The sequence below is a fragment of the Sus scrofa genome, chromosome 14 (assembly GCF_054392235.1).
Source record: "Sus scrofa isolate SSC_HxYL_T2T_F1_AM1 chromosome 14, Sscrofa_HxYL_maternal_Yorkshire_Landrace_v2.0, whole genome shotgun sequence".
NCBI lineage: Eukaryota > Metazoa > Chordata > Mammalia > Artiodactyla > Suidae > Sus > Sus scrofa.
This window is the reverse complement of record NC_139396.1, coordinates 97,583,367-97,606,689: the sequence shown is the minus strand read 5'-3', so window position 1 is coordinate 97,606,689 and position 23,323 is coordinate 97,583,367. Positions and strand designations below refer to the sequence as shown.

At 36.7% G+C, this 23,323-nt stretch overlaps 1 protein-coding gene across 6 annotated transcripts in view; it reads left to right on the top strand.

The window, feature by feature from the left end:
• The window catches only part of MICU1 (mitochondrial calcium uptake 1), a 242,021-nt gene that overhangs the window by 41,849 nt on the left and 176,849 nt on the right, over positions 1 to 23,323 (top strand). For all 6 annotated transcript variants that reach the window (XR_014825569.1, XR_014825571.1, XR_014825570.1 and 3 more), the window contains 2 exon segments: positions 1,536 to 1,700; positions 13,577 to 13,751. Coding sequence is in view for 3 of the 6 variants with exons in the window: in XM_005671068.4 (XP_005671125.1) it covers positions 1,537 to 1,700; positions 13,577 to 13,751 (339 nt within the window). In the remaining 3 variants the exon portion in view is untranslated.

The following is a 23,323-nucleotide window of genomic DNA, read 5'->3' as shown; positions in this document are numbered from 1 at the left end:
TGTTTTAGTTGTGCTCATCTTTGTTGTAGACAAGAGCAGTGCTAGGTATGAAGGTACTTCTGAGTTTGGAAAATGTTAATTTTAAAATGAATCACATAAACAACAAGGTCCTACTGTATAGCACAGGGAACTATATTCAGTATCCTATGACAAACCATAATATAAAATAAAAAGTATATGTATGCATAACTGAATCACTTTCTGTACAGCATAAATTAATGCAACATTGTGAATCAACTATACTTCAGTTTCAAAAATAAAAATGATGGACAGGACGAAAACATAAAGGACAGTCTCCTGGATACTGGAATTTGCTAGAGTGTGTGCAATAAAATGAGATGATTTCTAGGATTAGGAGGGATATAAACATTTGTGTTGCTGAAGCTTAGGTCATAGGATATAGAAGAATAAAATTAGATCTTTCCTGCTTTATCTGTAAGGGCTAGATTTAGCTCCAACTTTGAAATTGGACCTAGTTGAATAAAGGAAGCTAGAAGAAAGGTTTCCTTAAGAGATTATAGGTATAAGTCCCAGAGAAGAGTCAGTAACCAGCTCAGTGATGTTAGGAGACAGCTAAGTAGTCTATTGACTTGAGCACAAATAATAAAAGACATACTTTTCTTAGTATATTTGAACTGAGAAGTATACTTAAATGTTAGGAGCCAGTACCTGTATAATTTGTAACTCGACATTTTTCATGCTAAAGTAAAATAGTTAAATATTTTAAGCACCTGTAGTATTACAGTCTCTGTGCTAGACTGTATGTTTCCAAAGAAGAAAAAAAATAATTTTGGTCTTGACGCTCAGAGCCAAGTGTGTGTTGGGGGTGGGGAGTGGGAGGAGGCAAACTTAAGTATGAACAGATATGTGGATTGCCATAGGAAGACATGTACAAAGTACAAGATAATTTAATCAGCAAAAGTGAACTAACCATGCTTTAAGAAAATCAAAGGGGAGAGGCATAGATAGATACTTTGTGTGATTTGAATGAATTCCCACTACAAAAAGTCATGTAACCAAGAAGAAATGTCCATTTCTTTTCAGTCATCTGTAGATGGCTTTACAGTAAATTCTTTTGGTATAGCACTTCAGTAAATTTCTCAGACATCCATGGCTGCACCCTCATGACATTGTCCTTATCTCAGCCTTGTTGGGAGTGGCTCCTTTATTCCTTTATTCCTTTCTCGTTGCTCTGTAACAGGCCTTTAAGTAGGGCTGTTCCCTATACCTGCCGTCTCTTTACGCATTAGTACTGTTGTCTATTTTAAGTAATAATGCTTTATATTAAACTTTCCTTGCTCAGATTGCCATGTGGTTTCTTCTAATTGTACCTTGACTGTCACATGTAGTACTTTTCTCATATGATTATTCTGAGGATTAAATTGGATAATACACAGTATTGCCAACTATTCAGAAGACTATGTGTCATTGAATACACACAGTGTTTGTTGGTGGTGTTAATACTATTATCATTATCATCATCATCACTGACACTGCCACCAGCTAGGAATAATATTTCTACTTTTTATCCACAGGATGTTTCGTCTTAACTCACTTTCTGCATTGGCAGAACTGGCAGTAGTGGGCTCTCGCTGGTACCATGGAGGATCACAGCCTACCCAGATGAGGCGGCGGCTAATGGTGGTGGCTTTTCTTGGTGCATCTGCAGTAACTGCAAGTACTGGTCTCTTGTGGAAGAGGTGAGTGTTATCTGAGCATCTTGTTCCTGGACATACTTTTATTCTTCTAGTGGTCTCTGTTATCTAAAAGAGATTGATTTCTGGCTTAACTTTGTATCAAAGTTTCTTGGCTGAATCATTTAGCATGGATGATTTTTATGAAATAAGATGTTTCAGGGAATTGGGCTGTCTTGTCAAAGCAACAAATAGGAAATATTCTACTTCAAGTTCTGCCTGTCCTTTCTGCTGAACATTTTTTTGGGGGGGGGGGGGCTGTACCTGCGGCATAAGGAGGGAGGTGCCCAGGCTAGTGGTTGAATCAGAGCTACACCAGCTGGCCTATGCCACAGCTGCAGCAATGCAGAATCCGAGCCACATCTGCGACCTACACCACAGCTCACAGCAATGCCCGGTCCTTAACATTAAGTGAGGCCAGGGATTGAAACCACAACCTCATAGTTCCTAGTTGGTTTTGCTAACCCCTGAGCCATGACAGGAATTCCTCTTCTGTTGAACATTTAAAATAATTTACCAATTTAATAGTTAAACATGTATAATTTAGTGGTTTTTAGTATGTTCACAAAGTTGTACAGCCATCCCCCAAATTTTCATCATCTAATTACCCCAGATTTTCATTGTGTCATAAAGAAACTCCATGCCAATTAGCAGTCACCTCCCACTTTCCCCATTCCCCCAGCCCTAAGCAACCACTGATCACCTTTCTGTCTACAGGTTTGCCTATTCAGGACATTTCACATAGATGAAATCATATACCATATGAGCTTTTGTGACTGGCTTAATCCACTTAACATAATGTTTTCAAGGTTCATCTGTGTTGTACCTTGAATCAGTACTTCATTCCTTTTAATGGCCAAAATAGTGTTTCACATTTTATTCATTCATTCATCTGTTGATAATTTTATTTTTTTTTTGTCTTTTTAGGGCTGCACCTGCAGCACAAGGAGATTCCCAGGCTAGGGGTCCAGTCGGAGCTGTAGCCGCCGGCCTATGCCACAGCCACAGCAATGCCAGATTCAAGCCGCGTCTGTGACCTATACCACAGCTCCCGGCAATGCTGGATCCTTAAACCACTGATCGAGGCCAGGGATCCAGCTCGCCACCTCATGGTTCCTAGTTGGATTCGTTTCTGCTACGCCATGACAGGAACTTCTCTATTGATAATTCTGTTGACAAATGAATAAATTTATCTGTTGATGACTGTTTAGGTTGCTCTGCTTTTTGGATATTTTAAGTAATGTTGCTGTGAACATTTGTGTACAAATTTTGGGGGTAAAATTTGTTTTCATTTGTCATGCATATATTCCTAGAAGTGAATCATAAGGTTACTCACATATTTGAGGAACTGATGGACTGTTTTCCATTCCCGCCAGCGATGTATGAGTATGTGTGCTTATGGGTGTATTGCGTGTGTATACACCTAGATTTCTCATCTATAAAATGGGAATGATGATAGTACCTATCTCATAGGATTATTATGATTATTACTGGTATGAAGGTGAGTGAGAGTATTAGCATAAAAGACTGACTTTTCCCACAAAAGTTGTGATCATAATATAAAAGATCTTACATACTGTGCTAAGGAGTTGAGATTTTATCTTCTCGGCAGTATGAAGCTAAGAGGTTTTAAAGCAAGAGACTGACAATAGACAAATTTTAAGAGAGATTAATATAGCAAAAACAATGGGATAAACTAGAGTAGGGAGAAAATACTGACAGACACTAATACTAGTTTGAGATGATCGTGAGAGTACAGTACCCTTAGAAAGATGTGGGTGGGCTTAGAAAATTTTCCAGGTGAAATGAACGAGAGACAGAGTGATCTAGGCTAAGGGGCAGAGAGAGAAGTAAGAAAGAAAAGAAGAGGAGTAGGAAATGCACTTTTTGTCTTTTTAAATAAATAGTAAATGCTTATTGCCGGTGTCTTCAGGGATACTTTCCTACTGTGGAATCACAGGGCCCTATGAAGGCATATTCAGAAGTGGGAAAGTTGTTTGATGGCTTGATTGTTTAAGAAGTTAGTAGCCCCCCGCCCAAATTAATTTGTTTATACTCTTCAGGTTAAGTGTCAATGAACAGGTCAGTTTATTTTATTTTTCCTAATTTGTGTTTTGCTGCTTTTTGTAATATTAACTCCCAGAGAAAGACTAAGACAATGGTTTGGAGTGTTACATAAAGAACACATTTACATTTTTGTTATTGCATTTTTGATTTTTTTAATCCTAAAACAACCAAAAGCAGAAAATCTACATATTGACAGCATATCACCAATATTAGGATTTTTATAATGTGCATTTGTCACATATTCAAAATTCATTAATGTTTCAAAATCTCAAATACTCTAGTGACAGGATTTTAGTGCTCAAAGATTGTTAATCATATTCCTTTGCCGTGACATATTAAAAGTTTTTATGACATGCACTATAGTTATTCTTAAATTTTAAAACAAACAAAAAAAAGTAGGTTGAAATTTTCATCCTTATACTGAGATCAAGATCAATAGCAGGAGTTCCTGTCGTGGCGCAGTGGTTAATGAATCTGAGTAGGAATGATGAAGTTGCAGGTTCGATCCCTGGCCTTGCTCAGTGGGTTAAGGATCCGGCATTGCCATGAGCTGTGGTGTAGGTCACAGACGCGGCTCAGATCCTGCGTTGTTGTGGCTGTGGCGTAGGCTGGCAGCTGTGGCTCTGATTCGACCCCTAGCCTGGGAACCTCCATATGCCGTGGGAAGCGGCCCTAAAAAAGGCAAAAAAAAATCAATATCAATTATCTCTAAAATAATTCTGTGTTCTCTTGTCAGAGTATGTAGACATAGGGTTTGCCATTTAACTTGTAAATCTTTTTTCCATCCTCTTTTTAAAAAATTATTAAATGAGCAGAAATAATTTTTTTTTAACAAGTAAGATTTAAAGTTCTTTTTTAAAAGGGTGCTATAAATTTTTTAATTGTTAAAAGTTAAAACTTTAAACTTTATAAATTTAAATTATAAAAGATCAAGTTATGTTTGATCTAAAAAAAGTCAAATATAGAAGTAAAGGATAAAAATCTTTCCATCCCCAATCCCTTTCCTTAACAAAAATTAAGCATATTTAGTGTGTGTTGTTATAGACACACACTAAATACATAGGTGAATAACTAAGTATGTAACTTGGAATGTTTTCTGGCAATCAAAAATGAATATTTCCTGGGTTATACAATTTGGTATACAATTTGGTTATATAATCTGCTACCTAAATTTGCTAACATGAATAGACCTTAAATATGATCTTTAGAAGCCATTTTAGAGTGCTGTTACAACCCAAAGCACCTCCTTTACTGTGTGAGTGCTTGTCTACTGGAGATGGATTCTATCCGCTTCTGTCTGGAAGTATCATTATTTTGCCTTCACCTTTTTTTTTTCTTCCTCTTTTTTGATCTCACCACAACACGTGGAAGTTCCTGGACCAGGGACTGAATCTGAGCTGCAGCTGTGACCTATGCCACAGCTGTGGCACCTCCAGATCTTTAACCCATAGTGCCAGGCCAGGGATCAAAGCTGCACCACTGCAGAGACAAGGCTGGACCCTTACCCCACTCTGCCACATCGGAAACTCCTATTTTGCCTTCATTTTTAAAGATTATTTTCACTAGATGTATAATTCTAATGTAAATGTATAATTTTCCTTTCCAGCATTTTAAGGATAACATCCTGTTATCTTCAGCTTTGTTGTTGTTTTTCAGTTTAGTATCCTCATTCTATTCGACTGTTCTTTTGTATTGTGGTACAATATACGTAGCGTCAAGTTTATCAGCTTAACCACTTTTAAGTTCATTGACATTAAGTACGTTTCACATCATTTTGCAACCATCACCATCATTCATCTCCAGATCATTTTCAACATTCAAAACTGAAACTCTGTACCCATTAAACAGTAATTCCTCAGTTCCTTTCCCCTCATTCTCCTTTCTGTCTCTATGAATTTGACTGTCATTTAATTCATTTGGTTGGCTACTTTGATATGAATACTGTCAAATTTTAGAAACAGTTCTCCTTTTAATTTTTTTTTTTTTTTTTTGCTTTTTTACGGCCACACTTGCAGCATATGGAGGTTCCCAGGCTAGGGGTCAAATCAGAGCTGCCGGCCTATGCCACAGCCACAACAACGCCAGATCCAAGCTGTGTCTGTGACCTATACTACGGCTCATGGCAACACCAAATCATTAACCCACTGAGTGAGGCCAGGGATCAAACCCGCATCCTCATGGATACTAGTTGGTTTCATCACTGCTAAGCGACAATGGGAACTCCTCATTTCTCCTTTTGAGAGAAAGAAATTTCAGCATGATACTCCTCCAAGGAGTCTCAGCCTAATAAACAGAAAAGGGAGAAAGAAATAAAGTATGTATGTCTCTCAAAGGGCCTAAACAAAGGGGAATAGGTTCAGAGACAGGGACTTCTTGAAGTTATTAGAAATCCCCACTATTTGAACTGTTTTTGTACTCCAAGACAGGGGGCTCTTTTTATAGTTATGGGTTGAGCACTGAGAGTGTGGCTACAGTGTCAGTTAAGGTTGGAAGAGATTCATCCCCAATCCAGAGAAGTGTTTCTCCAAGCCAATTAAGGGAGGTTTGGGAAAATTCCCTGTATTTCCCCAATTAAGAATTGGAAGGACTTTGGAAAGGCTGATTAGAGGGCTGAAGGTGCCCGAAGCACTTAGATTTGTAATAATCTCTTCAAATCTCCTAGCTCTTTGCAGTAATAGCAGAAATTGGAAGGGGTTTGATGTTATACTTAGGAGCTTTCATTTATTGGAGTTGGAGATTAAGAAGTTTGGTGGTCTTTATTTTAGAGAATTTGTCTAGAGTGCAAGAGAACTGGTTTGCCAATGAACTAAATATGGAGTGGAAACAGTTTTCCATTCCATCTTTGTCCTTTTTTCTAGAAGAGAAAAGTCCCAGGTTAGTGCATTAATAACCATGGAATTAAAAGCTACCTGGGTGGAACCCAAATCTGAAGGAAGACCAGAATTTTCTTTCAAAACAATCTGAAGTCAGAGTTTCCATTGTGGCTCAGTGGAAACAAATCCGACTAGTATCCATGAAGATTCAAGTTCAATTTCTGGCCTCACTCAGTGGGTTAAGGATCTGGTGTTGCCGTGAGCTGTGGTGTAGATCACAGACACGGCTCAGATCCTGCATTGTTGTGACTGTGGTGTAGGCCAACAGCTGGAGCTCCAGCTCAGCCCTTAGCCTGGGAATTTCCATATGCCACAGTCGCAGCCCTAAAAAGCAAGAAAACAAAAACAAAAACAAACAAACACCCCTAAAAACAAAACTGAAGTCAGTTATAATAGTTTATTAACAAATTCATCAGAATTTTGTGTACAAGCCTGAATTCTGTTCCAATCAGCAGGCTTTGGAAAATCCCTAGGAATTGCTTGATAAAATTGCTTAGCAATTTCTCAAGCCTGATCATATAATAAGTTAGTGGGCAAGTCTCCTGGTTTAATTTTAGAGACCTTTCAGGATGGACCCGAAAGTCCCCATAATGGCATTTGATATTCTAAATTGCCTTTGGTCAGGCTGTTTCATTTAATCAGAATGTACATGAGGAAGGATTGAAGTTTTTAAATATAAAATTGGCATGAGGGGGCACCCTCAAAATATTTAGATAACTGGGATCCCATTTCTCAGTTTTTCTCTAGAGTAAAGGAATAATTTCCAGACAACTTAAATAGTTTTCAGCACAGACACCTCAATTCAAACAGCTTGCAAGCTAATTGCAGCCAATTCTAGAGAAATGATTTGGTCCTAGAGGAACCAGGCCAAAGGCTTTTTCAGCCAGCTTCCAAAAGAAAACCTATTCCAAAGGAATAGGCCAAAGGCTGAATGAAAATGCAGTACAATTTCAGTGAAGCAGCCCCTGTTTCCAAAGGAACAGCCCAGAGTTGTTTTCATCCAGCTTTGGTTGAAACAGTGTGATCTTAAAATCAGATTGAAAGGCCAAATGAGTACTTGCATGCAGAACAAGGCCTTAACCAGAAAGACAGAACGTTAAAATAGATCCTGAATAAAGCCTGGAGCACTTAAAACACAAAGAGCATGAGTTCAGATCTGAAAGAAAGATGAACCTTCAAACTCCTCCAGGTCAGTTAGAAAGCAGTGAGCACAATGGGCTCAAGTTGTGTGTATTCTGTCTGTTTGCCAGCCCTGGAGCCTTCAGGAGTCTTCCTCTGGTCCCTGTACAGGCCATCAAAATGTTGACCTAAGACAAATAAACTTCCAGATATTTCACCAGCAAAGATAGGTTTATTTAGGGTCTCCAGAGAATTGCAGTTCCAGGTCTGTAGCTATGCCACGTGCAAGTTCCCTTTGAGGCAAGAGAAGGAAAGGGAATTTGGGGAGGGCTATAGTAAGCACAGAGTCCATGGCTTTTCCTTGCCTGAGTTCAAACTAGGAGAGTGGGGTTGTTTTTTTGTTGTTGTTGTTGGATTTGCTTCATTGCAAAATTTAAGAGCACTCCCCTTGTGGTCTCCCAACTCTACTTAACTGAAGTTTCTATTTAGTTTTTTACGCTGTCTATCATACTACCTTTTCATGTCCTACAAGGATTCTGCTAAAAAGTCTCTTTATAGTCTTATGGAGTCCCTTGTACATGACGAGTTGCTTTTCTTCTCCTGCTTTTAAAATTCTCCCTTTGTCTTTGGCTTTTGACGGTTTAATGATAATTTATTTCAGTGTGGACTTTTTTGGGTTCTTCCTGTTGGGAGTTTGTTGGCCCTCTTCAGCCTGGATGTCCACTATCTTCCTCAGATTCTGAAACTTTTTGACCACAATTTCTTTAAACTTTCTACCCTTTCTTCTCTTTCCCTGTGCCTTCTGGAACTCCCACAATGTGTGTATTGGTTTTCTTAATTGTGTCTCATAATTCTCTTAGGCTCTTTTCACCTTCTTTTTTATTTTGTTTTTCTAGCTGGATAATAATACCAAGTGGTCTATCTTTTGAGTTCACCGATTCTTTCTTTTGTTTGATCAAATCTGCTGTTAAACAAACACCCTCCCCTTCCTCAGTGAATTTTTCAGGTCAGTATTTGTTTTCTTTCTTTTTGGCTGCTCCATGGCATATGGAGTTACCAGACACACCAGGGGTCAGATCTGAGCTACAGTTGTGACCTGCACAACTGTGGCAATGCTGGATCCTTTAGCCCACTGTGTTAGGCCAGTGATGGAACCTGTGTCCTGGTGCTGCAGAGGTGCCACTGATACCATTGTGGGAACTCTGGTATTTGTTTTCTTTAGCTCCAGAAATTCTGTTTGCTTCTTTTTATCTTTTTATTTCTCTTGGTACTTATTTTTTAAAAAATAATTTTTATTTTTTCAATCATAGCTGGTTTACAGTGTTCTGTCAATTTTCTACTGTATAGCAAGATGACCCGGTCACACATATGTATATACATTGCTTTTCTCACATTTCTTAATACTCATTTTAAAATGCATTGAGCATCTTTATGATAGGTATTTTTGAATTCTTTTTCAGATAATTAATATTACTATTTCTTTAGGTCAGCTTCTGGAAATTTATTTTGTTCCTTTGTTTGGGCCACATTTCTGTTTGTTTATGTGTCTTACAACTGTGTTAAGATATGCAGTTTTGAAGAATCAGCCATGTATCCTGGTCTTTATTGGCTGACTTCATACAAGGGCTAGACCTTTAGCAATCAGCCCAACTATGGATTCTGAGTACCACTGAAGCTTTTTAGGAGAGGATACAGTTTCTCTGTGTCTGTGTGGGCAGTATCTTAGTGAGGCTTGCCAGTTTCTTTTCCAGGAACTTGTAATGTATTGCTCCCTCTGGTGTTAGTCTTTGGCACTGCAGGTTCTCTGGTGGACAGAAGTGAGCTCCCTTACCCTCTCCTCATCAGCTACCAGGCATCTGAAGTATGCCAGCTCCTCATCAGCACCCCAAGTCAGGTGAGACAGACACCAGTCCTCAGGCAGCCCTCTGAAAAAATAGATCATCACATACGCATTCCATTTCTTTCCTTCCTCCTGTGGGAGAAGTCTTGAGTTGTGTACCTTTTCACGACTGCTCTAAGCCATGACAGCTGCAGCAAGCCATGTCCTGCTCTTCTTTGTTCTCAGTGGCCATCATACATGCAAACTGTGCCACTTCCATCAGCTTTCAAGTGTGGTGAGCAGAAACCAGTCCCTTGGACAACCCTCTGAAGAACCAGAATATTGGACACCATTTCATTCTTCCCTTTCCTCCTAGTGGGAGAAGTTGCTAGCTAGGGCATTTTCTCTCGTTGCTTAGCTGGGCCTGCTTAGAGGGAGGGGCTGGCATAGATAAAGTGAAATTGTTCCTTTTACCAGTTTCAGTGTGTCTGTTCTTGGCATTGTGGTTGTCTGATGTCATATAACTTAGCTGGATTTAGGAACTCTCATAAAGGTACTTTGATCTGTGTATCATTGTTAAATCAGTGTTTCTATGGAGGACAAAGGCTGGGACTTCCTCTTCTGCCATCTTGCAGAATATCTGTCTAATAATTATTTTATTGGGTATTTTACATTGACTGTTATGTTGTTGAATATTTGGATTTTGTTATTTTCCTTTAAAAGTATTGATTTTCATGTTGGCAGGCAACTAATTTATTGAAAAACCTGCTTGATCTTTCAGAACTGGTTTTTAAGAATCATGACTTAAGAGTATTTGCTCCAGGGTTAATTTAGCCTGATTAATAAGACATGACCCTTCTGCAGTGTATACTAACTACCTTAAGTGTTCAGTAATTTATCACAACCTGAACATATTCTTATTCTGGAAATTATTTGGATTATAGCTATTTGTTAGTTCTTTTTGGCCAGGTTTAATCCTAAGAATACTCGGCTTAATGTTAACTCAATGAGACCCTATATAGGTCTGTGGAACATTTTCTTTGTGTAGCTTCCTCCTCTCTGGTCCTCCTCACCAATTCCAGCTACCTCCCCCTCTATAAATTTTGATCTCTATTGTCTAAACTTAGCATGATCACTGTGTTTTACTGGGGATCTGACTTGTGATCTGGTAAATATTTCCAAACAGAACTTCAGGACAATTATAAGCCTCTTTTTTCTAATAGAGTCGCTATAGTTCAGTATATTACAACGTTTGTATCATATGTTCTGTGCAGTTTTCCATATTTTCCTGTCTGTGGGAAGGCAAGTCTTGTGCAGTTACTCCACTGTGGCTGGAAGCAGAAGTCCTCTTTCTGTACATCATTGTTTGTTATCATTTCTATAATATTTAATCATTATATTATTATATCATAAGCACAATGGCTTATGACATAAGCCATTATCAGGAATGAAATAGGAGGAGTTCCCATTGTGGCTTCGTGGTAACAAACTGGACTAGTACCCATGAGGACTCAGCTTCCATCCCTAACCTTGCTTAGTAAGTTAAGGATCTGGCATTGCTGTGAGCTGTGGTGTAGATCACAGATGCAGCTCAGATCCCACATTGCTATGGCTGTGTGGTAGGCCGACAGCTATAGTTCTTTCGACTCCTAGCCTGGGAACTTCCATATGCAGCAGGTGCGGCCCTAAAAAGCAAAAAAACAAAAACAAAAAACCCTGAAACTCTATACATTAAGCAATAATTCCTCTATCCCCACTCCCTGCATCCAGTGTTACAATGTTACCGACATTCTACTTCCTGTCTCTATAAAATAGAGTATGTGAGATATCCCATATAAGTAGAATCATACAGTATTTGCGTTTTTGTGACTGGCTTATTTTGCTTAGCATAATGTACATAAAGTTCATCCATGTTGTAGTATGTGACAGTTTCCTTTCTTTCTCTGTTTATTTCCCAGTTTCCTTGAAAATTTTTTGACATATAAAAAGGTACATGTAATTAGTCCATAAAACTTGATAAGTTGGAGCTAAGTGTACAGCATTATTACCTGTTATTATTACCTATGATAAGTGAACCATCATTATTACCTATGCCATACCCCTCTCACTTCCAGAAGTTTCCTCCCACCATCTTTATTTTTATTATGGTTTTTTTGCATATGATAAAACGCAAAACCTAAGATCTATCCTGTTAGAAAATTTTCAAATATACAATACAGTGTTATTAACTGTAGGCACTATATGGTATAGCACATCTCTAAGGACTTGTTTATCTTGTACAACCGAAATTTTGTGCCCTTTGACTAATACCTCCCCACCCCAAAACCCTGGAAACCACCATTCGTTCTTTGCCTCTACGAGTTTCACTGTTTTATATTAATTATATTAATGGTAAAATGTAGTATTCATCCTTTTGTATCTGGCTCATTTCCTTTAGCATAATGTCCTCTAGATTCATCTATATTGTTATAATTGGCAGAATTTCCTTCTTTTTTTTTAGTAGCTGAAAATATTCCATTGTGTGTATATATACCACATTTCCTTTGTTGTTTTTTTGTTTTTGAGTTTTTTATGCTTTTTTTAAGGGCTTTGTATGGCATATGGAAGTTCTCAGGCTGGGGGTTGAATCGGAGCTGCAGGTGCCAGTCTATACCACAGCCACACCCATGCAGGATCCGAGCCATGTCTGTGACATACACCACAGCTCACAGCAATGCCAGATCCTTAACCCACAGAGCGAGGTCAGGGATCAAACCTGCATCCTCATGGATTTTAGTCAGATTCATTACTGCTGAGCCACGACAGGAACTCCCTCTATTTGTTGATTGGTAAGACATTTAGGTTGCTTGCATATTGGATACCATGAATAATACTGCAGAACATGGGAGTGTATATATTCTTTGAGATTCTGATTTCAGTTCCTTGTGTTGTGTACCCAGAAGTGGGATTGCTTAATCATACAGTAATGCTGGAGTATCCTCCATTCTGTTTTCCGTAGTGGCTTTATCAGTTTACATTTCCACCTGCAGTGTACTGGGGATCCCTTTTCTCCACACACTTACCTACACTTGTTATATTATGGGCTTTGTTGTTGTTGTTGTTTTTGAGGAAAGCTATCCTACCAGGTGTGAGGTAGTATCTTTTTGTGGTTTTGATTTGCATTTCTCTGATGATTACTGATGTTGAGTACCTTTTCATGCTTATGTTGGCTGTTTATAGATCTTCTTTGGAGAATTGTCTATTTAGTTCCTTTGCCCATTTTTAATCAGGTTATTCGTTGTTGCTCTTGTGTTGTAGGAGTTCTTTTTATGTGTTTTATTTATTAATTTTTTTGGCCACTCCCGAGACATGTGGAAGTTCCCTGGCCAGGGATTGAGCCTGTGCCATAGCAGTGACCAAACCTGCTGCAGTGGCAACATTGTATTCTTAACCCACTGTGTGACAGAGGAATGCCTACATATTTAAAATATTAACCCTTTATTAAATATATGGTTTGCAAATGTTTTCTTCCATTGTATAGGTTGCCTTTTCATTTTGTTGACTATTTCCTTTGCTCTGCTGAAGGCTTTTAGTTTCATGTAATCCTGCCTGTATATATTTGCTTTTGTCACTTGTACTTTTGGTGTCATATGCTTTATATTTAAGGCTGAATATTTTTTTCTATTATATGTATATACCACATTTCCTTTACCCATCTATCCGTCAATATACATTTAGGTTGCTTCCACATTTTAACTGTTGGAATAATGCTGCTATTAACATGAGGTGCAAAAATCTCTTCATAATCCTGTGTTCAGTTCTTTTGAATATATAACCAGAAGTGCAATTACTGGATCATATGTTACTTAAAAAAATTTTTTTTGAGGAACCTTTCCATGTAGAACTTTTCACAAACTTCATTGCTATTGCTCCTGTTAAGCTCTATCTGAAAATCTTTATTTCCTTGTTTTGATGGTGGACTTTCTTGATTAATAGATTTTTTTTTTCTTTTTTTGTATATCCAGGGCCCTTGCAGAATCTCCACCATCTGTAAACAACCTGAAGAGTGAACTTGGTGACAAAGGGAAGAGTAAGGATGAAGGGGAAGATTGTAATGATGAAAAAAAGGCTGCAGGTACTTGTCTTGAGCCATATCCAGAAGAGAAAAAGAAGAAACGCTCTGGATTCAGAGACCGAAAAGTATGGAACACAATCTTATAAATTATATTAAAGCTGTAGTTAATTCTATTTTAGAATAATGCTTTTGAGTCTCTTTTATCATATATTTCAGATGGTTCATATTCACTTTGAAGTTATTCACCTCTTCGCTATTTTTCATCATGTTCTAATGCAAGTGTACTCTTTGAATGTGAAGTTAATTGAGGCAGTAAAAAGATCTAGGATTGGTAATCAGGATTAGCATATCTTTTCTTTTCATTTTCTTTCATTTCAACTACGTAAAGTAATTTTTGCTTTTTGGATCTTTGTGATGCTGAATGTTCTCATATATGTGAAGCTGAGTCTTTGTGATGTATATACTGATTTATAATGCCAAATTGTAAAGTTAGAATAACATCTCTTTGAAAATGTACAATATGTCTAAGAAATCAACCAGTTTTGAGGACAACATAAACTTCAGCTAACTTCAGCATTTTATATCTTTAACACAATTGCTGTTATGTAACTCTACCTGAGAAAAGTTTTAGTTCCTCTTTAATAATGATTCCTATGATACTGGGCTTTTGAATTCAGATGAGTGATAGAAAGTTAAAACGGTGAACTTATTAGATATTCTGTATGTTACTATTGAAATTCAGGGAATTACCTTTTCTTTCTAAAATATAGCTAATCAACGCAGCAAGACAGTTTGAGTTACTGTGTGTGTTTGGCGGGGGGGGGGTGCACTTTGCAAGCAAGAAGAATTCCTTTTAGAAATTTGGATCTTCTGTTTGTTTGGATTAAGCTATTAAATGTATCTTCTCATTTTTCAAATCTATTTCTGGTTAAGGTGAATTTGAACAACAGTGATGTATGACAAGTTAGTTGTCAGGCATGCCATTATTTCCAAAATGATGCATTTATTTAATCTTTTGCCCTGAGTGAATTTGAAGAAAGTTCAGATTTATCTTGTGGCAGCGTCTTCATTTATGGTCAAACTTTCCATTTTACAGTGTAGGGCTAAAATGACCCAAATAAACATTTATTTTTGAATCTTCCATTTTCTGTTCCTGCTTTTTGCTGAGCAGATGACTCTGTCTCATACTTCATAGGAAAAAAATGAAAGCTATCAGTGTAATGTATTGAATTTGTTAGCTCCCATAGCTTTAAAACCTTCTTAATCTATATCTTAATTCTTATTTCTTTCACTAAAGTCTCAGCGAATGGATAACCATTCCACATGTTATTTTGTCTTCCCAAGAACCTGTTTAAACACGTACTCTTTCTAGATCCCATTTTTCAGTTACTCTTTGCTCTAAATTCTTTTACATACTCTACCTAAACATGTTAAAGATTCTTCTATCGTTAATTAGATAATAAACTTCACTTTTGAGCATGCATTTTTTTTCTATCTACCACCCCATTCAGATTCTTTCCTTGCAATTCCAAACTGCTACAGTCTTCACATACTCTTTGAATCATCAGTTTTCATTTGAACTTCTTCCTTTTGTTCTTTTATGCGCTCTTGATTTTTCTGTGATATTTCAAACATCCAGTGAGAAAAATAGAGGCTATAATGAACATACATACTTGTACCGACGGTTATTTTTATCAAGCTTTAACATTTGGCTGCATTTGCTTCAGTTTTTTTTTTTTTTTTTTTTTGTAAGAAGAAACAAACAAAATGAATATAAAAAGTAGATTCCAATGTATTCTTCCCAATCCCATTTTTCTCTTTTCTTCCTCAGATGTAAACTAGTGTCCTGAAGTTGTTATTTTTTATTACCACACATGAACAGTTGTTTTGTGTGCTTTATTTTAATTAATAAAAAATTCTCAAGTACATATCACTTAGTTCATAGCATACTCTCATTGTTAGTTTGTGCATGCTTCTCTCTGTTTTGTTTTGTTTTATTTTTCATTTTTTGTATTTAATTTTACTGTCCCTTCTGAAACCTCACATTTTCAATTCTGAAAGATTCTCAGATATTGCTTCAGTACTGTCTCACTGTCATTTCTTTTGAAACTCTTCTTAAATGTATGTTGGATCCTTGAAACATATCCTCATATCTTTTAACTATTTTTTTCATATTTTTGTCATTAATTCTTCCCCTGCTTCCTCAGAGTCTCTTGCTTTTCTTCCAATTTTTTTTCTTTTTTTTTTTTAGTGGTAAAATTTGCCATCTTAACCATTTTTAAGTTTACAGTTCAATGATAATAAAAACATTCATAATATTGTACAACCATCACCACCGTCCATCTTTATAATTGTTTTCATTTTATAAAACTGAAAATTTGTACCCATTAAACATAACTCCCTACCATCCCCTTTCCCCCAGCCCCTGCCAACCATCACTCTACATTCTGTCTGTGACTTTGAATACTTAAAAGAACCTCATACAAGTGAAATCATACAGTATTTGTATTTTTGTGACTGGCTTATTGCACCTAGTGTAATATTCTCAAAGCTCAGCATGTTGTAGCATATATCAGAATTTCCTTTCTTTTAGGGCTGGATAGTACTCCATTGTATGTACATACCTCATTTTGCTCCTCCATTCATCTGTTGATGGGTATTTGAGTTGCTTCCACTTTTAGCTATTATAAGTAACAATTCTATGAACCTGAATATACAGATATCCAAGGCCTTGCTTTTCATTCTTTTGGGTATATAGCTAAAAGTGAAATTGCTTGATTATATGGTAATTCTATTTTTAATTTTCTTATGGAGCTGCCATAGTGTTTTTCATAGTTCTGTACCATTTGACATTCTTACCATCAAGGGTTCCACTTTTTGCATATCCTTGCCAACACTTATTACTCTTATTTTATATTAGGCATCCTAATAAGAAGTGAGATGGTATTGGTATCTTGGTATAGATTTTCATTTGCATTCCCCTAATGATCAGTAATGTTGAACATCTTTCCAAGTGATTTTTGGCCATTTGTGTATCTTCTTTGGGAATATGTCTGTTCACATCCTTTTGCCCATGTTTAAACTTTTTTTAAGTTGAGCTTTAGTAGTTCTTTGTTGTTCATTCCTTATCAGATAATATGATTTGTATTTATTTCTTTTATGTGGATTTCCTTTTTACTCTGTTGACATTGTCTTTTGGTACACAAAGTTTTTTAAATTTTATGAAATCTACTTCTTTTTTCTGATGTTGCTTGTGCCCTTAGTGTCATATCCAGGAAATTATTGCTAAATGCAATGTCTTAAAGCTTTTGTCCTGTGTTTTCTTCTAAGGGTTTTATAGTGTAAGTTCTTTCATTTTGGTCTTTGTTCCATTTTGAGTTAATTTTTGAATATCAGGTTAGATAACTTCATTTTTTTGCATGTGAATATCCCATTTTCCCAAGACCATTTGTTGAAAATGCTGTCATTTCTTCACTGATGGTCACAGCACCCTTGTCAAAAATCATTTGACCGTATATAGGAGGGTTTATTTCTGGGCTTTATTTTCTGTTTGTTTGGTGTGTATGCCTGTTTTTATGATACTACTGCATTCTTCTGACGACTTCATAATAAGTTTTGAAATCAGAAAGTTAGGCTTCTCCAACTATGTTGTTCTTTTTCAGAAAGTTTTGACTATGTGGAGTCTTTTGAGATTCCATGGTGGACATATAGGTTGTTTCCATACCTTGACTATTGTCAGCAATACTTCAGTGAACATGTAGTACAGATGTCTCTTTGAGATGCTGATTTTGTTTCATTTGGATAGATATACAGAAATGGGGTTGTTGGGTCTAATGTAGTTCTGTTTTTAATTTCTTGAGGGACTTGATACTTTTTTTCATAGTGGCTGGATCAACTTACACTCCCATCAACAGTGAAACAGTGTTCCCTTTTCTCCATATCCTCACTAACGCTTATTGCTTGTCTTCTTAATAATAGCCATTCTAACAGGTGTGAGGAGATATCTTATTTGTTTTTGATTTGCATTTCCCTGTTGAATACTTAAGTTAAACACATTTTCATATACCTGTTAACCCTCTGAGTATCTTCTTGGGAAAACTATTCAGATCCTCTGCACAGTTTAAAATCAGATTTTTTTTTTATATTGTATGAGTTCTTTTCAAAATACAATCTTCTTTCATGCTAGAAGCTTCTGTTTGGTATAGAAAGAACATGCCTCAGTATAAAAAGGCCGTGTATGACAGACCCACAGTTAACATCATACTCACCAGAGAAAGTTTGAAATTTTTTCTCTAAGATGAGAACAAAACAAGGGTGTCCATTGTTAACATTCCTATTCAGCATAGTATTTGAAGTCCTACATAGAGCAATTAGGAAAGACAATGAAATATAAAGCATAAGGATAGGAAAGGTAGAAGTAAAATTCCTTATTTGCAGATCATATGATCCTACATAAAGAAAATCCTAAAGACCCAATTAAAAAACTGTTGGAACTAATCAATGAATTCTTTTAAGTTGCAGGACATAAAATCAACATACAGAAATCTGTGTTCTTCTGTACACTAACAACAAACAATCTGAAAAATAAATAAAAGTAACCATTCTATTCACAGTAGCATCAAAACCAATAAAATAATTAGGAATAAATTTAACCAAGGAAGTGAAAGATCTATACAATGAAAACTATAAGAATGTGATGGAAGAAATTGAAGACACAAAGAAATGGAAAGATAACTCATGTTGATAGATCAAAATAATTAATTTTGTTAAAATGTCCATATTACCCAAAGCCATCTATAAATTCAGTACATTACCTACCAAAATTCCAATCACATTTTCATAGAAATTTAAAGATAAAACATTCTGATATCAAACTGTACCACAAAGCTAGATTAATCAAAACAGTATGATACTGGCATAAAAATAGAATACATAGACCAATAGAACAGAGTAGATATCCCAGAAATAATCTCTCACATGCATGGTCTATTAATACTGGACAAGGAGCCAAGAATACTCTAGGAAAGGAGAGTCTCAGTGTTTGGAAACTGGACAACCACATACGGAAGAAAAAATTGAACCATTATCTTAAACCATTCACAAAAATTCACTCAAATGGGTTAAATATTTTAATATAACACTGAAACTGTAAAACTCCTAGAAAACTTAGTGGGAAAGCTCCTTTTCATTGGTCTTCCAATGTTTTTTTTGGTTGTTACTCCAAAGCACAAGCAACAAAGGAAATATCAAGTGACAGCATCAAATTAAAAAAGTATGTGCATAGCAAAGGAAATCATTAAGAAGATGAAAAGGCAGCCTATGAAATGGGAGAAGATACTTGCAATCCATATATCAGATAAGAGGTTAATTTTCTCTCTTCTCTTTCTCTCTCTGTAGCTAGCTAAAGCTTTATCCATTTTGTTTATCTTTAAAAAAAACCTCTTAATTTAGTTGATCTTTTCTTTTGTCGTATTCTCATTTTACAATTTTTGCTCTTGTCTTTGTCATTTCCTACTTTGTGTTAACTTTTGGCTTAGTTCTTTTTCTAGTTCTTTGAGATATAAGGTTAAATTGTATATTGTAGTATTTCTTTTTTCTTAATGTAGATATTTATTGCTATGAATTTCCCTTTTAGGAATGCTTTTGCTGAATTTCATGTTTTGATATTTTGTATTTCCATTTTTAGTCCTCTCAAGATATTTTTTGATTTCTGTTTTCCTGTCTTCATTGAATATGTTGTTTAATTTTCAGATATTTTTTTGATCTTCTAGTCTTCTTCTTGTAGTTCATTTTTAATTGCATACCATTATGGTCAGAAAAGATACTTGATAAGATTTTAATCTTCTTAAATTTATTAAGCCTTGTTTTGTGGCCTATCATGTGATCTCTCCTTCAGAGGACTCCATGTGAACTTGATAATAATGTATATTCTGCTATTATTAAGTGGAATGTTCTGTAAATGTCTTTTAAGTTCATCTGGTCTAATATGTAGTTTAAGTCCTTTCTGTTGGGCTACAGAGTTGTGCTCCTATAACCAGTACAAACTGCTTCTTTGTTTGCCATGGTCCTATGGGACTCATGCATGCAAGCCCTGTTGATTAGCAAAGCCAGGTGATTCGGAGACTCATACCTCAGATGATAGCTGCTAAAGCTGAGGTGCAGCCAGATGTATAAGCTCCTTCTGGGGAGATCCTGGCAATTTGGAGTGGACTCAGTGGAGAGGTCAGAGGAGGAATCCACTGATTCCTCCCTGGTCTCCATGGAGGATGTCCGTCATCACTTAGATGTGTGCTAAATGGAAGCCTGACCTTCAGGCAACAACTTCTAATGTATGTAAACAGACCTTTTTCAGGGAAAGACTGGGAGGTGGGTGTATTTTGTCTTCTTCCTCTGCACTAATCCCTGGGGGGACAGCTACTGTGAGCCTGTTAAAAACTGTTTCTTTGTTTTCTGTAGTTTCATGGGGCTAATGGATGCAAGTCCCATTAGTTTTCAGAGCTAGCTGTTTTGGAGACCCGTCCCTCAAGCGGAGTCTTAAAAGTCGGGGTTCTAGATGTAGTGTCCAAACACTTCATTCCTCAAAGAGAAGCTAGGGGTTGACAGTTTCCTCCCATGTGTATAACACTAGGCTAGAGGTGGGGTTTATGGCAAGAGTGTGTCTCAGCCTTTCCTACCTGTTTTGATGTTGGTACTTTCTTACTGACTCAGTGAATAGGTTCAGCTAGTTTCAGGATTTCTTTCAAAGAGAAGGGCTCCTTTTATAGCTGTACATTCAGTGCATCTATAGGAGGTGGAGAGTTCAGGAGCCTCCAAGTCACTATTTTGGACTTGAAACAGCATCTTCATAATTAAGAACCTAAATTATTTGGTTCAGTACAGTTATAAATACTTTTAAATTGATTGATAAGAGAACATAAATAATGAGACATAAAATACTATATATGCCAAACAAAATCCTTAGGAATTTAGGTGACTAGAAAACCCAAGTAAGTTTACTTATTACAGACATCACAATAAATGAAAAAGAGAAGAAAAGTAACATTGAGCATATTCAGTCAGGTATAGTACATATACATACATATGCATAGTGTAAATGCATGTGTATTTGTGCATATGTGTATATGTACACACATGTATATACATACATTCTTGTGTGTGTGTGTATATATATATATATACACTTAATGCTTAAAGTAACTGTGTAACACGTCTAAAGTAATATATAGCTGTTACTTATAAAGGAAGGAATCAAATATAAATCTGTATGACTTTATTATTATTATTTTTTTGTCTTTTGTCTTTTTAGGGCTGCACCCGCAGCATATGGAGGTTCCCAGGCCAGGGTTTGAATCAGAGCTGTAGCTGACAGCCTCTACCACAGCCACAGCAATGCAGGATCCGAGCCACACCTGCAACCTATACTACAGCTCACGGCAGTACCAGCTCCTTAACCCACTGAGCGAGGCCAGGGATCAAACCTGTGTCCTCATGGATGCTAGTCAGATTCGTTTCCATTGAGGCATGACAGTAACGCTAATCTGGTAATTTAAAAACTCTTGCTCTTTCTATTGCTCTTCTAACATAACATGTTTTGGTTACAGAATTTTGCTCATGGTTTACCCTAGGTCAGTTAATATCATACTGTTTCAGATTTCTAAAGGTGATCCGGAGCCCTGATTTTCTACGTCATTTCTTTTAATGGAGATTGCTAGTTTGCTAGTCATCCACTGAATGAAAGTGATGTGAGCCACTTCTAAGCTGGCTCATAAAATCTCGCACAAGGATCTTCAGTGCTCTTTCTCCCTTTCCTGAGGGCTAGAATGACCATGAGTAGAATGACCTTGGAAGCCACATATTGGCTGTTTTCAGCCTGATTTTGACTCTTTTTTTTTTTTTTTCCCTAGGGGTTGTAGTTGCCAGGACTGTAAACTATAGAATTGGGATGGACCTGTTTCTCCCAGTTACTGGAGATGGACTGGGGACTCTTTCACCCTGGTTGGTCTGAGCCCTTTCTGGGATCTTCTGAGCTTTCCAGGAGGCTTCAGAAATAGAGGCTCTAGGCTGATGCTGACTTTCCTTCACATGTGCCCCCACAAGCCATTAGGGGAAATTGATGAAAGATGGGGGTGGATGAAATAGGCTCCATGCAATCAGACCCAGAATGGGGCAGAATCCTGTCTCTGGGAGTCCAGCTGCAGAGAGTAGCAGGGGTCTTAGATGCTCAGGCCAGATAGTGTGAGCATCTGTCTTACAGGATTAAGGTAGTGTCAGTAGGCACAGAGCGGGGGTGTGGGGTTGGGGATTTGGCTGGCTGGCTGAAGGCAGTGAATCTGGGAATTGCCGGCTACCTGGCCCATTCACCAAGCCTACTGCCATTTCTCAGAGTAATTGGTTGCAACTAGTCTTTGGCCACTCTTGTGCATTTCATATAGGAAATATAGTGCCTGAATTTTGATCCAGTTAGCCTGGCTCTTTTAGTGAAGGCAGCTGTCTTAAAATCATGAAATTCAAGAATGTTTTTTTAAGTAAATGATTGAATGTTACTATTATAATTTTCTTAGTAAATCTTTTCACCAGGCTAAACATTGCAAAATTCTCCAACAGTTTTCTACATACCTTTGCTTCTAAGCCTTCGTTTTCTTAGATGCTACATTTTAAAACCTTTATGTAATAGTTTGTTAGTGTTCCTTTAACATGACTACTTAAAAGGAGGGCAGCTCCAAATCAAATTATATGAAATGGTCTTAAAGATACATTGCCAAGTGAAGAAAAAAAGCAAAAATATACTATACCGTATGTTTATACTAAACTCTTCTAGTGTGGGAATGCAAAAAGTCTTACATTCCCTGACCTTTTTTCAAACTAAAACTAATTAATGATATTCAGCAACTTTTTTTTTTGGTAACAATCAAGTATCTGATTTTCATTCTGAGAATCATTGACTTTTAAGTTGTTGTTTTCCTACCTTTAATCTTATATTTGACTTAATTTTTTAATTCACAAAGCCATCTTTGGTAGTAGCTATAGTTTATAAACATTAAAACTGATTATTATATTTTTTTGGCTGCACCCTTGGAATGTGGAAGTTTCCAGGACAGGGATCAAACCCAGGGCCGTTGCAGGAACAACACTAGATACTTATCCCACTGAGCCACACAGGAGCTCCAAAACTGATTATTTTTTGTTCTGTAGCCAATATGACCTAGCAGATAGTTGTAGTGAAATATAAAATGCCTTGATTTAAACTTGTAGGTAAGTCTCAAGGCTGTCAAGGGGTTGAAAGGCTCTTAGTGACTTCGCCACATGCCAAATCTATTGAAAACTTTTCTGAAATCAGTATTCAGACTTTAAGGCAAATTGGTATTAGAAAGATTTCTGTCATGTATAGTTATAAATTAGCATTCTTAGTGGCTGAAAGCACATCTGGTAGTGTAATTGAAACCATTGTTAAACAGCTGCTCTCAATAACCTCAAAGTGACCATCAAGCCAAAACTGACAGTTAAAGTAATAGCTATGTTAATAAGGCAAATTAAAACATTAATAATGTTGTTTTTCAGTGTAGTGAATTGCTTTATAGACATTGAATTCACTGATGAATTTTCGGATCATATTGGCTTAAATTATTTTCTAACCACTTATTTATAGGATACTATTTAATGTTGGTTATCTCAACATAGAAGATTCAGGTATGAGAGA